The 15,306-nt window shown below is 42.3% G+C and overlaps 1 protein-coding gene across 1 annotated transcript in view; it reads right to left on the reverse strand.

Moving 5' to 3' along the window:
• Nucleotides 1-15,306, reverse strand: part of LOC120946958 (gamma-aminobutyric acid type A receptor subunit pi) — a 115,383-nt gene that overhangs the window by 74,935 nt on the left and 25,142 nt on the right. The window contains exon 3 of the mRNA XM_040361828.1: nt 8,801-8,913. Coding sequence (XP_040217762.1) covers nt 8,801-8,913 — 113 coding nt within the window. The remainder of the gene's footprint in view (nt 1-8,800; nt 8,914-15,306) is intronic.

Consider the following 15,306-nt stretch of genomic DNA (forward strand, 5'->3'; position numbering starts at 1 on the left):
TCTGCTCCTCACGGTTTTGTGACCAGAATTGGCTACTACCAGTGGGGCTCTTTTCCGTGTGCGCCCGTTTTGAAGGATCCTCCTGATCCAGCTGCTCGGTGCCTTGCTGTGCCTCACATTGTTCCGCCCAGGGGCGTGCACGCTTGATGTGGTGACTCCTCTGTAATCGCTGAACTTGCACGGCTTTACTCCCGCAGCCCAGTGTGAACCTGGGCTTACTCAGGGAAGTGATAGATTTTATTTCTTGCCTTGCAGGGAGACAAAATCCATCCCTTCTCCTTTGTTATAATGGAGATCTGCCTTGTTTACATAGGCAGAGCTCCGATCTGTGTCTATGCCTGACATCCAGTGTCCGACACCCACAGATCAGCTTCTGTTGTGTGTAATCACAGCAAAAGTGGGCCGCCGGCATGTGCCCCCTAGACGGAAGTGCAGACTCACATATATATACATGATTCTGCACAGGAGGGCCACCCTGTAGCAGTATATTTGCTATGGGGCGGTCCTTAAAGTGGTTGTAAAAGCAGAAGATTTTTTTTATCTTAATGCATTCTATGCATTAATATAAAAAGCCTTCTGTGTGCAGCAGCCCCCCTCAGCCCCCTAATACTTAGCTGATCCCCATCTCGATCCAGCGATGCTGCACGAGAGACTTGGTTGTCCGAGACTCTCCCCCCTCACTGGCTGAGACAGTAGCGAAGTGCCATTGGCTCCCGCTGCTGTCAATCAATGAGGAGAGAGAGAGGGTGGAGCCGGGCTGTGGCTCTGTGCCTGAATAGATACACAGAGCTACGGCTTGGAATAGGGAATAGAGAAGGGATACAATTTCTATTCATTTTTTCTATCTGTGTCCCATTGAGGATTTTTTCTTTTTTTCTTGTACTTTAGGTACAACGAGAAGTGACAATTTCATTTGTCATTATAACAAGAATCCTATTGGAAGAGTCCCCCCCTTATTGGTGTTCTAGTGACAACTCCACTTTTTTGATTCCCCCTCACTTTCATTCTCAGTGACAAAGGTCACCACGACAAATAAAGAGTGTGAAGGCATCAAACAGGGACACAGGTAGCAATGAAATACCCGACAAGGGCTTTAACCCCTTACCAAAGAAGTTCTGGTTTTAGAGGCACATTAACTCACAAGGTACAGTATACTCAGGGCCAGCTTAATGCAAGGGCACTCTTGGGCACTGCCCAGGGGCCCCAGGTACATGGGGGGCCCACAATACTCTTGCATTACATCATACTTGCCAACTGTCCTGGATTTCTGGGACAGTCATGCTTTTTACTAAACTGTCCCAATATGGTCGTGTCCCAGGAAGCGTCCCAGAACCTATACTGTGCCCTCCTGACACCCCCACCCCCTCCCCCTCCTGTACTCTCCCCTTTGTGTTGACTACTCTTTAACTGGTTGCCGACCAGCCGCCGCAGTTCTACGGCAGCAGGTCGGCTCTCCTGCACGAGAGCCCATAGCGCGTGCGCGCCCTTCGCTCGCTCCTGACTCCCGCGCGTGTGCCCGGCGGTCGCTATCACTGCCAGGCATGCGGGATCGCTTGTTACAGAGCGAGAACCGGGAGCTGTGTGTGTAAACACACAGCTCCCGGTCCTGTCAGGGGAGAAATGCCTGACCGTCTGTTCATACAATGTATGAACAGCGATCAGCCATTTCCCCTAGTGAGTCCACCCCTCTACAGTTAGAACACACCCAGGGAACATACTTAAACCCTTCCCCGCCCCCTAGTGTTAACCCCTTCACTGCCAGTGGCATTTTTATAGTAATCAATGCATTTTTATAGCACTGATCGCTATAAAAATGCCAATGGTCCCAAAAATTTGTCAAAAGTGTCCAAAGTGTCCGCCATAATGTCGGAGTACCGAAAAAAAAAACGCTGATCGCCGCCATTACTAGTAAAAAAAAATTATTAATAAAAATGCCATATTGTAAACGCTATAACTTTTGCGCAAACCAATCAATAAACGCTTATTGCGTTTTTTTTTACGAAAAATATGTAGAAGAATACACATCGGCCTAAACTGAGGAAGATTTTTTTTTATATATATATATTTTTGGGGGATATTTATTATAGTAAAAAGTAAAAAATATTATTTTTTTTCAAAATTGTCGCTCTATTTTTGTTTATAGCGCAAAAACTAAAAACCGCAGAGGTGATCAAATACCACCAAAAGAAAGCTCTATTTGTGGGAAAAAAAGGACGCCAATTTTGTTTGGGAGCCACGTCGCACAACCGCGCAATTGTCAGTTAAAGCGACACAGTGCCGAATCGCAAAAAGTGCTCTGGTCTTTGACCAGCAATATGGTCTGGGGGTTAAGTGGTTAATTTATGGAATGTATTCCTTTTGTAAAATCGATTTTATTGAAAGTACTAATGGATATATGTTTAATTCTATCAACTATTTATACTTTATTTCTTGAAAGTAGGTGTGTAAAATTGGGGCAAGCTGGAAGGGGCTCAGTGCATTACTTTGCCCAGGGGTTCGTGATGCTATTAAGTCGGCCCTGAGTATACTTGTGACCCTACCAACAGGAAGAAATATCAGGAAGACATATTCCTACACTTTACTTACATTCCACTTGACAATTCTTCAGTTAACGGTGATGGGGCTTTGTGAGGAAATGACAACTCCACTTTTATGCTTGTTGGAACAAATAGGCCCTGCAGCCAAAAGATATCTAGGTGCATTATATCCAATTGCATAAATCCCACCAACCAATAAGTCATACTGTTCACTCCAGAACTGTAATGTAGAATTACGGTAACATAAAGAGTCTTGTAAATATTATTCTGTCCAATGAAATATGAATGCAGCCTATCAAAGCATATTTCATTTTTATAGACATTTTCAGTGATCTGTAATGAAAACACACTGTAGAAGTCTATAATTTTTAATGCATTTCAAACACCATTTTGCTTTACTATATGTAAAACAAAAGCTGCCAAGCTTTGTTTTATAAAATGAACCTAAGACTCCTTTCACACTGAGGCGCACTTTGCAGGCGATATAGCACGAAAAATAGCGCCTGCAAAACGCCCTGAAAGAGCAGCTCCATTCACTCCAGTGTGAAAGCCAGAGGGTGTTGGCAGGGTGTCAGAAAAAGTCCTGCCAGCAGCTTCTGTGCAACGCATTAGGAGTGGTGAATACACCGCTCCTAAAGCGCCCCTGCCCATTGAAATCCATGGGCAGCACTGCCAAACCACCGGCAAAGCGCCGCTGTAGCGCCCCTGTTGATTGAAATCAATGGGCAGCGCTTTGCAGGTGATTTTAACCTATTTTCGGCCAATAGCGGGGGTTAAAAGTGCCCTGCTAGCGCCCAAAAAGCGATGCAAAAATGACGGTAAAGTGCCGCTAAAAATAGCAGGATTTTACCGCCGACGCACAAGGTGGCTCAGTGTTAAAGCACTCTAACTGCTGATTTGTGTATTCAGCGCTCCTAATGCGCTGCAAAAAAAGCTTCTGGCAGGACATTTTCTAACACCCTGCCAGTGCACTGCTCAAGTGTGAAAACCCTCGGGCTTTCACACTTGAGTGAATGGAGCGGCTCTTTCAGGGTGCTTTGCAGGCGCAATTTTTAGCACAATAGTGCCTGAAAAGTGCCTCGGTGTTAAAGGGTTCTAATGCCGCGTCCACACGATCATTTTTCGGGTTGTTAAAAACGTTTTTTTTAAATGTTATTTAAAACGATCGTGTGTGGGCTTCAGAGCATTTTTCGGGTTCTGAAAAACTGCCAATTTTTTTTTCGAACATGCTCTATTTTTTCACGACGTTTTAAACGTTGTCATTTTTCAGGTTGTCAGAAATTATCGTGTGTGGGCTTTAACGACGTATATAAAACCTGTGCATGCTCAGAAGCAAGTTATGAGATGGGAGCGCTCGTTCTGGTAAAACTACCATTCGTAATGGACTAAGCACATTCATCACGCTGTAACAGACAGAAAAGCGCAAATCGTCTTTTACTAACACAAAATCAGCTAAAGCAGCCCCAAGGGTGGCGCCATCCGAATGGAACTTCCCCTTTATAGTGCCGTCGTACGAGTTGTACGTCACCGCGCTTTGCTAGAGCATTATTTTTTAACGATCGTGTGTAGGCAAGGCCATTTTAATGATGAAGTGTAAAAAAACGTTGTTTTTTCTAGAGCCTGAAAAACTGTGTTTTTTACAACCCGAAAAATGATCGTGTGTACGCGGCATTAGAGTTTTGTTGACGAGAACAGTGTTGTTGACGAGTATGATCAGCACTCAACCTGAATGAGTCTTGCGGGTCATCTGGCTGCCTGTAGCCTGGTGCAGTCAGTTAACAGTGGAGCATGAAGGTCTTGAAGAATAAATACCATGATGGAAATATCATTTCACTTGTATGTTTGCCTTTTATTACACTTTGCCTATATCTCTGATTTCCCAATTCTGCCCTCTCCACTGCATAGCCTTGCAATTGCCAGACTACAACATTTCGAGTAAACATATACAGTATCAGATTCTGATAATTCAAAATTTTTACAGTACATAAAAGAATTTGGCTAATAAGGGGCCTTTCGGCATGAGAACAGCTCCAGGATGGCCCAGGATAGTTTAAAGTGGAGCTCCACTCTAAAGTGGAACTCCCGCTAATCGTAACCCTCCCCCCCCCCGGTGTCACATTTGACACCTTTCAGGGGGGAGGGGGGTGCAGATACCTGTCTAAAGACAGGTATTTGCACCCACTTTCGGCCACACAGTCCGTCCCCCCGTTGTGTTCTGGGAACACTCGGCTCCCAGTACACAGCGGGAGCCAATCGGCAGGCGTAGCGCGACTCGCGCATGCGCCGTATGGAACCGGGCAGTGAAGCCGGAGTGCTTCACTTCCTGGTTCCCTCACCGAGGATGGCGGGGGGGCAGCAGAGTGACGAGCGATCCCTAGTCCTCTACTGCGGACCGCGCTGGACTCCTGGACAGGTAAGTGTCCTAATATTAAAAGTCAGCAGCTGCAGTATTTGTAGCTGCTGGCTTTTAATATATATTTTTTTCAGCAGACATCTGCTTTAATGACATAATGAGGATGGAGGAGATGTTAGCCTTACAAAATTATTTATTTGACAAATTCAAAATTCTCTAGTATGTATGGATGCATTTTGCTTCCTCAGATGTGTTGAAGACCTTTGTCTCGGACTATTCATCTCCTGCAACCTCTTAGCAATCTTGATTCCCTGCAGTTGAACAATTGACACTTCTCTGTCCCAGCAATTGATCATACCACACCAACCTCTGTGTTTTTTTTCCCACTTTCTCTGCTGTACCCCCTCCTCTGCCTCTACTCTGGAGTTTGGTCTTCTTGTATAACCTTGTCCCTTGGAAACACTTGATTTATTTTCTATTTATTTTCTCTCTACTTGCTTGTTCTGCCTTTTCTTTGTCATCTTTAGCTTTTTTAGGCCCTCAAGCCATCAGCCTTTCTTTTTTACTTTTTTGTTTGCTCCTTATAATTTTTTATTTACGAATTGATGTATCAAACATGGTGTCGTATTTAGGTTACCTGTTTGTTCTTCAAAACCATATTGTTATTTTGCACATGCTTTCTGGTTTTAGTGTACCTGTTATGGTTTACCGTTTCAGTGCTGACTTATATTTCTTCTTGTATCTCTGCAATTGTTTATGGATATGAAAAGGCGTTTGTATTTCTATCCCAATCTGACTTTACTTTGCCATTGTTTGCCTATTGAATTCTTGCAATTGCTTTTTAATAACAATAAATATATAATTACCTCTAAAGAAGTGATCCTGTGTAGAAACTAAAAATTCCTAGAAACGCTTTAACTATAAAGAAGAAAAAATATTTTTTATCTCCCATGCTGCTGAACAACACTCTGATTCCAAAAAATCCCCAGGTGAGCTTTTCCTTAGAAACTGACACTTCTGGGAGGGTTGATATCCTTGATCACCTGCAATTCTCAATGGTGCCTCCGGTCAACCTTCCCATCATTACTAGGTTCAGTAGTGACATGGATTATTATAGGAACAGGGGCGGACTGACCATTGAGTCACTCGGGCACTGCCCGAGGGCCCCATGCCACTAGGAGGCCCCATCAGGGTTGCCAGGCTCAGTAAAACCAGGGACAGTATGTAAAAATCTGTGTTTTTTTTAGATCTGTCCCTGATATGTCCGAAACTGACATGCTTTTAATGTGAAGATCCCAAGATTTTAGCTGCCCTGCCTCTGCACTGCCTCCTGGCGTGGTGGCCATCTGTAAGCCAGAGGGGCCCCATAATCTTCTATTGCCCGGGGGCCCCATGAGTTGTCAGTCCGCCCCTGTATAGGAATAAACATTGAACTATGTGGGGGACCAAGAAGAAGAATACTTACCTCTCATACCTCTCAGTGTGCCAAATGCCACTTTAATCCAATAAAATGCCCAGGTGGATTTTTCTTCAGAAATGGACAAGTCGGCAGGTGTCAACCTCCTTGTTCCCCTGCAACAGCCACAACCAATTACTACTAGGTTCTGGAAGACAGCAAGAACCACTGGGCACTGTGAAGGACCAAAAGATTCACACTAATGGAATTGTCAGCTTCTGAATAGGGATGAGCTTCGAGTTCGAGTCAAACTCATGTTTCGGCAAACCTGCGTTACATCAGAGGAGGGCGGGGTCACCCGTCACATCACTGGGAAATCCTGATTTTCCCTTGCATCAGAGGGGGGCAGGATCACCTACATAAGAGCTGTCACTGGCTGAAGCCGCGTCATTCCCGGGGTGTCTCCGGTGGAGACAGGTGATGTGCTGCGCTGCGTTCATCTCATCGCTGGATCCTGGACCTGGATGAAGAGGAGATCTTCTCATCGCTGGCCCCCGGCGGAGAGGAGATCACCCATCGCAGGATACCGACAGTCAACATGGGGACATGGTACTTTGAGGGGTCACAGACCCCCAAAGCATCCTCCCAATGTTGAGGGCATGTGGTCTGGTACGGTTCAGGAGGGGGGGCTCTCTCTCCCCCCCTCTTTTCCTGCAGCCTGCCAGGTTGCGTGCTCGGATAAAGGGTCTGGTATGGATTTTTGGGGGGAACTCCACGCCATTTTTTTTATTTGGGGTGGAGTTCCCCTTAAAATCCATACCAGACCTGGAGGGAACCCCACGTCATTTTTATTTTAAATTTGAGGCGGGGTTCCCCTTAATATTCATATTAGACCTGAAGGGCCTGGTAATTGAATTTGGGGGGACCCCCACACATTTATTTATTTTTATCAATGACTTTTCTCTGTATTGCCGGGAGCCGACAATTCATTATAGGTGCGAGTGGTTTTAAATGATTTTTTTTCCTTCAGAAATTACACTTTGTGCAGGGATAGTTCTAAGCAGGGGAAACAAGCGCTACTTCACAGGCATACTATACACCCCCAGGTACGAAATTTAAAGGAATATTTCACTTTTATTGTTTCACTTTAAGCATTATTAAAATCACTGCTCCCGAAAAAAAACCTGCTGTTTTTAAAACTTTTTTTTGCATTGATACATGTCCCCTGGGGCAGGACACGGGTCCCCAAACACTTTTTAGGAGAATAACTTGCATATTAGCCTTTAAAATTAGCACTTTAGATTGCAAACGTTCGAGTCCCATAGCCTCTAACAGGGTTCTAACGTTCACACAAACTTTTGGTCTGTTCGCAAGTTCTGGTGTGAACCAAACGGTGGGGTGTTCGGCTCATCCCAACATCTGAAGAAGACTTCAACTGCAAAAGCCACATTTGGCGGAGCAGACACTAGAGGTAAGTTATCTCTTTCTTCTTTAGCCTCTTGCCGACTGCCCACCATCGATATACGCTGGTACTTTGATGCTAAATACCTTTGTTATGGCAGCAGATAGCGGTCCACGTTAACATAAAAGCGGTCTCCTTGGCAGATTCTCTGCGAGATCACTTTTATGGGCAGCGGGAGAGGCATCGTCGTCCCTCTGCTACTGCTTCCTGGTGCCCAACGGCCTTAAAGGGACATTTTTTTTTAAATTGAATTTAAGTGTAATTGTTAGATCTGAGGTCTTTTTGACACTAGATCTCAAATTAAAGAGGCACTGTCCTGCTTATTTCTATTACAAGGGATGTTTACATTACTTGTAATAGGAATAAAAGTGATAACAATTTTTTTAAAGGACAGTGTAAAAATAAAAAAATATAAAGTGCCCGTCACTCCAAGTTCGAATGAATGCATAGGCAAGTCATGCCCACATATCTAAATGGCGTCCAATCCACACATGTGAGGTATGACCGCAATCGTTAGAGCAAGAGCAATAAGAACTCCTCTGTAACTTAAAACTGGTAACCTGTAGACATTTAAATGTCAGCTATGTAGATTTTTAAGTGCCAAAGTTTGTCGCCATTCCACGAGCGGCCGCAATTTTGAAGCATGACATGTTGGGTATCAATTTACTTGTGTAACATTATCTTTCACAATATAGAAACAAAAATGACTAACCTTACTGTTGTCTTATTTTTTAATTCAAAAAAGGTGTTCAGTTTTGTGTTTTAGGGCCATGGACAGCACTTTTCTGTTACCACAGCAATGTTGCAATCTCACACAATATCAGAGCATATAACCACATTGGATCGAAAATAAGTTTAATAAACAGGTGAATACACTGAAATGTGTGTGGTGTGATTGTGAGTTTAATGTAATTTAGTAGCAGGACACCTAAAAGTTGGCTTTCATTCACTAAAAGATGCCACGACTTGTTAACACCCCTACCTTTGGAATCCCTCTGCATTCTGTGAACACATCTCTGTACACCATACTATGGACAACATGCAATACTCACTGTCAAAGAAAGGACGCAGGTATTTGTTGTATCCTTTCATTAGTTTCTGAATTGTTGGGGGAAGAATCTCTCCTTCCTTTCCATCACCTTTAACAGAAGAGCTGTACAAGATGCTGGCAGCAATGAGAAAAAAAGAAAAGGTGCACGCATTATTTTCTATACAAACATAAACTTATTTACTAAGACACCACAAACTGCAGTTTCCCATGGTAATCAACAAAATCATTTTCCATATACAAATGTCTGAACTGTTAGAGCCTGTTTAGAAGAGATTTCTTTTAGGTCAAATGGGTTTTGTATTCCCTTACACAGTGGTGTGTGGCGGATGATAGTGGGGGGGGGGGGGGCAGGTCAACTTTTGCATCGGGACCCACAAGCTTCAAGCTACACCTCTGGGGTCCACCATAGTTTTATTGTATGTCGAGTCCTGATGAAGGGGGAGTGTTGTTGCCCCTGAATCTTTTTTATAGCTTTTTTGGCATTAAAATTATCTTAGACTCTTTCTTCTGGTTTTGGTCTGGTGCTCCTTTCTGCATTTATATGACTTGTGATAACCAGTTAGCCAGGAGCTATGCTGTATGAGTTATGTTATCACAGATTCAATGTGAACTCAACAAGGTAAAGACTTTGAAGCAAATTTACTACAGGAGCTGAGAATATTCACACAATAAAGTAACAATTCACTTTTAGGTCCTATGAACACTGGGCATTTGGTCCCAGTGAATGAAGCTCTGGAATTTAGGTGCAGGTGGAGGGCACAGGTGGACCGTCCAGCCCCCTTACTGGTAGTCTGTCATATTCTAAGAGAGGCTGACAGCTGCTGCAGCTGGACAGGGCTGGGTGGCGCACCTAGTGGTACTAAAACTTAGGGCCATATGAGACCAGGAATTGATGCCTGATACGCATACTGTTTGCACTCTAGGCATTCTTTGTAAGTAACACTAGGTGCACCGTCCATCCCCATCTAGACCTGTCCAGCCACAGCAGTCAGCCTCTCAAGCCTCGTACACACGATTGAGTTTCTCGGCAAAAACCAGCAAGAAACTTGCTGTTTTTTTTTTTTTGCCGAGGAAACCGATCGTGTGTACATTTTTCGACGAGGAAACTGTCGAGGAACTCGTCGAGCCAAAAATAGAGCATGTTCTCTTTTTCCTCGATGGGAATGGAGAAAATTGGCACGTCGAGTTCCTTGACAGCCTAACAAGGAACTCGACGAGCAAAACGATGTGTTTCGCCCGTCGAGTTCCTCGGTCATGTGTACGAGGCCTCAGAGTTTTAAAGGCTACCGACATCAAGGCCAGATGGTACACACTCAAACACCGGAGTCTCATGCACTATGGCTAAGCGCTTAGTGTGCATGGGTCCTAATCAGTCAATCATGTGAAAAATCTGCTTATTATTAATTTATTTCATCTACACATGATTGGATAAGTGAAGTGAATCTTCACTCTTACTTTGTGTGAGCATTCTTAATTCCTTTAGTCATTTTGTCTGAGGCTGTCCCTAGAGGTAATCGTTTTAGTCAAACTTAGCAGAGTGCTTCAGGGCAGAAACAACCATGTAACACTCACAACCGTCATTTATAAACAAATGTCTATTTGTGTCACCATTCACCCTACAGAGAACACGGAAGTTTGAGTGGTTTACTGTGAATTCATATTGTTAAAGTAGAATACTAACCAAGTTACAGATGCCCGTCTTCTAACCAGGATTGTTTCTTTACTTGCTAAACTCATATACTGTACATACCTTGTATATACATACAACACACAGGAGTTTCCTCTCCTACCAGCTGTGGTGGAGGGGTGGGCATTCTTCCAGGACTGAGCAGTGCCCGCATAATATGTGAGTGCCATTTAGCCTTGGAGTACTGTGATCACAGTATGTGTGATAAAGCACCTACTAGTGGAAAGTATATGTATGGCAGTATGACTGGCTGGGCAAGGCTGACAGGCTGGGCAATGTCGTTTTTCCCTCAAGAGGACCTCCAGCAATGGATCAAGGAGGAAGCCTGCGATAGCACTGGAATGAGGAGAAGGGAATTGGAACTGACAAAGAAAATATAATGTGGAAATGATTCAGACAAACTATATCCCAACTTCGCATATAATAAAAAGCAAGATAACTGTACTGGTTTCCAGGAAGTGGGGATAGAGGGACCATGTTGTGAACATGAATACAAAGTGCACCATAACAATTTTTCTTTCAGACATACTGACTATACAATATAGCATTAAAAAAGGTTGCTTAAAGCCAAACTCCAGCCTTCTCTTCAGTCTTGCACAGTTGTACAGGCTCCTTTCCTGTTCTTAAATTGTTTACTCTGATTTCACTGCACACTGTGAGTGGATCAGAGCATATTTCAGAAGCTGCAGTGAGTCAGAGAGCGTCTGCTTTATTTCCTACTTTTGTGCCCCAACTATTCCTTGCTATTGCCATTGTATTATACTGCTAATACTCTAGTATCTACTGACATTTTGTGGTATTGCAGAACGAATTTTTTTTATTATTATTATTTATGTACTGGGTAAGATCTTTTTCCCCTCTGTTTCTATTAGAGACTCAGGGGCAGATCCACAGAGCGAGTACGCCGGTGTATCTACTGATACGCCGGCGTACTTTCAAATTTCCCACGTCGTATCGTTGTTTTGAATCCTCAAAACAAGATACGACGGCTTCTGGGTTAGATCTGACAGGTGTACGTCTTTGTACGCCTTCGGATCTAAGATGCAATTCTTCGGCGTCCGCTGGGTGGCGTTCACGTCGTTTTCCGCGTCGGGTATGCAAATTAGCTATTTCCGACGATCCACGAACGTACGAGCGGCCGTCGCATTTTTTTACGTCGTCTGTAGTCGGCTTTTTCCGACATATAGTTAAAGCTGCTATTTCGTCGTGTATAGTTAAACCTGCCATGTTAAGTATGGCTGTCGTTCCCGCGTTTAATTAAATTTTTTTTTTTTTTTTTTGCGTAAGTCTTTTTGTGAATCGGGATGGACGTAATTCACGTCTATGTTAAAAAAAATGACGTCCTTGCGACGTCATTTAGCGCAATGCACGGCCGGGAAATTTAGGGACGGCCCATGCGCAGTTCATTCGGCGTGGGGGCGCGCTTCATTTAAATGAAACACGCCCCCCTTCTCGCCGATTTGAATTAGGCGCCGTTACGCCGCGAGAGATACACTACGCCGCCGTAACTTACGGCGCAAATTCTTTGTGGATTCAAAGCTGCCAAAAGTAAGTTACAGCAGCGTAGCGTATCTCACTTACGCTGCACCCATCTAATTGTATGTGAATCTGCCCCTCAGTGTTTAGAAAGTTCCCATCATCTTACACTTCAAAAACAAAAAATGAGAAAAAACCTCCTGTGTGTACTTTGCAAAGAAAAAAAATTGTGCTGGATTCAAATTTTGTATCCTATTGAAGAGTTAATCTGTCTGTGAATTCTGCTGAATCGGCAAGTGGCCATACATCAAAAGCCTTTTAAACACCTTTCTCTTCTGCAAAGTTTACTGTGCCTCTAAAAGCACATTAGAATGAGCATGTGGCTGCATTACAGACTGAGATCTCTTTGCAGTAACATTATTTCTAGCACCTAGGACCAGTTTATAGTCTGCCGCATTATCCTCATGTGTTTGTTTACACTCATTAGAAGAAAATCTACCTAGAGTTTGGAAAGTTTTGCACAAATTTGAGTTTTCTATGTACAGTATTGAATATGATAATTCCAGTAAAGGTCTGTGCTTTTCTTACCCCTTAAACCGTGTCTGTGCAGCAGCTGTATATACAGTATATTCAATTAAAAAGATACAACACTCTATATAAATAAATAATAATAAACCAATTGATAAATAATAATAAATAGACATGTGCACACTGAAATATTTTGTTTTCAGAATTTTGTTTTCGTACGAAAAAATACATTTATTTAGTTACTTCCGAAATTTGTTTTTATTTATTTTGTTTTGTTAAAAAATGCATTCGTCCGAAAACCCGAATAAATTAAGGTCGAATCTGTCAATTGAAGGCTTATGGTGTCTGTCGAATGTTCTAAGAAGATTCAACGGAGCAGCTAAACTGTACGACACCGCAATTGTACATTTCCGGTCGAATGATCCGCCTACAAGCTATAGAAGAATTCTAATGTTGTATGACTAGTAATAATTATATTTATAAATTATTATTACTAGTCAACCAATATTCAAATTCTTCTATAGCCTATGGGCCGAGCATTTGACCAGAAATGTACGATTGCGGCATCGTACAGTTTAGCTGCTTGTCGAATCTTCTTAGAACTTTCGGAAAAGACATCATAAGCCTTCAATGACAGATTCAACATTTGTATGTTTTTCGCTGCTTAGTCGGATTTTTGTTGTTCACGTCAAATGGTATACCCCAACACTGTCTCTATAATGTCGAATCTTTTCTCTCTATGTAGAATCTTTCCTCTCTATGTAGAATAATCTTGAGCTAATAGAGTTAAGGTTAGGCACATTCGACCACAGGTTAGATAGACTCAGATTGCTACAGTATTGTCACTGTCATGTCGAATCTCCTACCTATATCGAACTGTTGTAGCAACAAAAACGAAAATAAAGCATTTTTTATGTAGAATCTTTCGGATTTCGGATTCTGCGCGTTCGTTTTAGTTTCTTAAAAGGAAAATACCAGAAATGTGGACGAAAATGCATTCGGACGAAAATGAATGCACATGTCTACCGGTAATAATAAACCGATTGATAACTTATCAAAACATAAAGTGTAACACATATATAAAGAAGTGCACAGTTCTAGTATATATATATATATATATATATATATAGTTATAGCGCAAAAATACATATAAAGTGTACAAGTAATCTTCAGTGCAAAGTTTATCCTAAAATCATATACAAATCAAATAATACAAGTTCTCCATATAGTGCACTCTTGTCAGCTAATAAATCCAGGTAATTTCAAAACACTTTTTTCTTTTCTTTTTTTACGTACAATTTAACTCCATGACACCTCCAGCTAAGTGAGAAACACTCCACACGTCCAAACCCTTCCCAGGGGGCTGTTCTTGAAAAAGTCAGCCAATGATGAAAGTCGTTGGTTGGGGCTACTATTGTATATGGTAGTGCACACACTGGACTGGTGTGCATGGTTTTCTATATCTCTGAATAGTGTATTCTTTAGTATAGGACAAGCACTCAGCTATTGAGAGTTTTTTACTTATTAAGTGTTCTTCCAATCCTGGTGAGTAGTCCCCTAAGAGGGGCTGGAGTGTTTGGAGTGTTTCTTCTTTGGGTAGAGGAGTCAGAGTGAAATTTCAAGCAACAAAGACAAAAAAACAGCTTAATTTTACCTGTATTCGTTCTGGCAAGATTGTACTACATGGAGGAATTTTCTTATTTTATTTGAGCATAATTTTTGGATGGACTTTGCCCTGAAGAGATTAACTTTAAATGTATGTTTGCACTATTATAACTTCATTTTATATGTATGTTACACTAACACTTTATGTATTGATACGTTATCAATTGGTTTATTATTATTTAATATAGAGCTCTGTATCTTGTGTGTATTGACTTTGCACGTGGAACTACCAGAACTGTTGTTTCCAATATTATCCTTGCTGCTGGAGTTTTTGTATTTTATTAGCCTTGCATAAACACATTGGATGCATGTTGTACCAAAACGTCCCACACTCCGCTTGAGTGCTTTCATCATATACCACTTCCCCCCAGTCTGAATATAGATATCAGATAATCCAACCGCTATCAACAACAAACAAGACAATTTACGTGTTTGTTTGCCGAACATGAACTGTCTATTAGAACAAGAATACAAGTCTTATTTACAGTTAAAGAGGAAGTTCCTCCTTCCTGCTCAGATTACTCTAACAATACAACTGTAACCAGAAACATAAATTAACATGAGCCAATTAATGAATCCCTTAAAGCAGCCGATGTGACTTCCTAACTACAATACATATTATCATAAATATCAACACAGAACTCCTTCATACATTTGCAGGGTTAATTAGCACAAGCAATTGGTGAAAGACTCTTAGAAGCCATACTAGACTCATTTACATTATAGAAGACAACAGACAGACAAGTGGCTGGGGTTGATGACATCAGCATCTTCTAACAGTATGTGTTCCAACAGTATGAATTAGTCACTATTTCTAATATGGCATATATATGGTTCCCAGAGTCTGTGTGTCTTGGGGGGACATGGACCTGAATCCAAAGTAACACCACCCCAAGGGTCCCCAGGCATACAGCTCACAAAGAGCATCGTTCCCCCAAATGCCAGGGCCCATAATCGGTAGGCAAGAGCCAAGCATTCAGTCCCCTCCAAAACACTCTGTCCCGGGTGAGTCTGTCACACATGTCTACACACAAATATGGCCCAGCAAGAATCTGTGTATTTCCTACAGTTAGAGAGTCATCAACCTTCTATTCCTCAAGATGACGATTTACAAAAGGCCTCCCTTCAATGAACAAACTTTGCAGAAATGT

The sequence above is a fragment of the Rana temporaria genome, chromosome 8, assembly GCF_905171775.1.
Source record: "Rana temporaria chromosome 8, aRanTem1.1, whole genome shotgun sequence".
In the NCBI taxonomy this organism is placed as follows: Eukaryota; Metazoa; Chordata; class Amphibia; order Anura; family Ranidae; genus Rana; species Rana temporaria.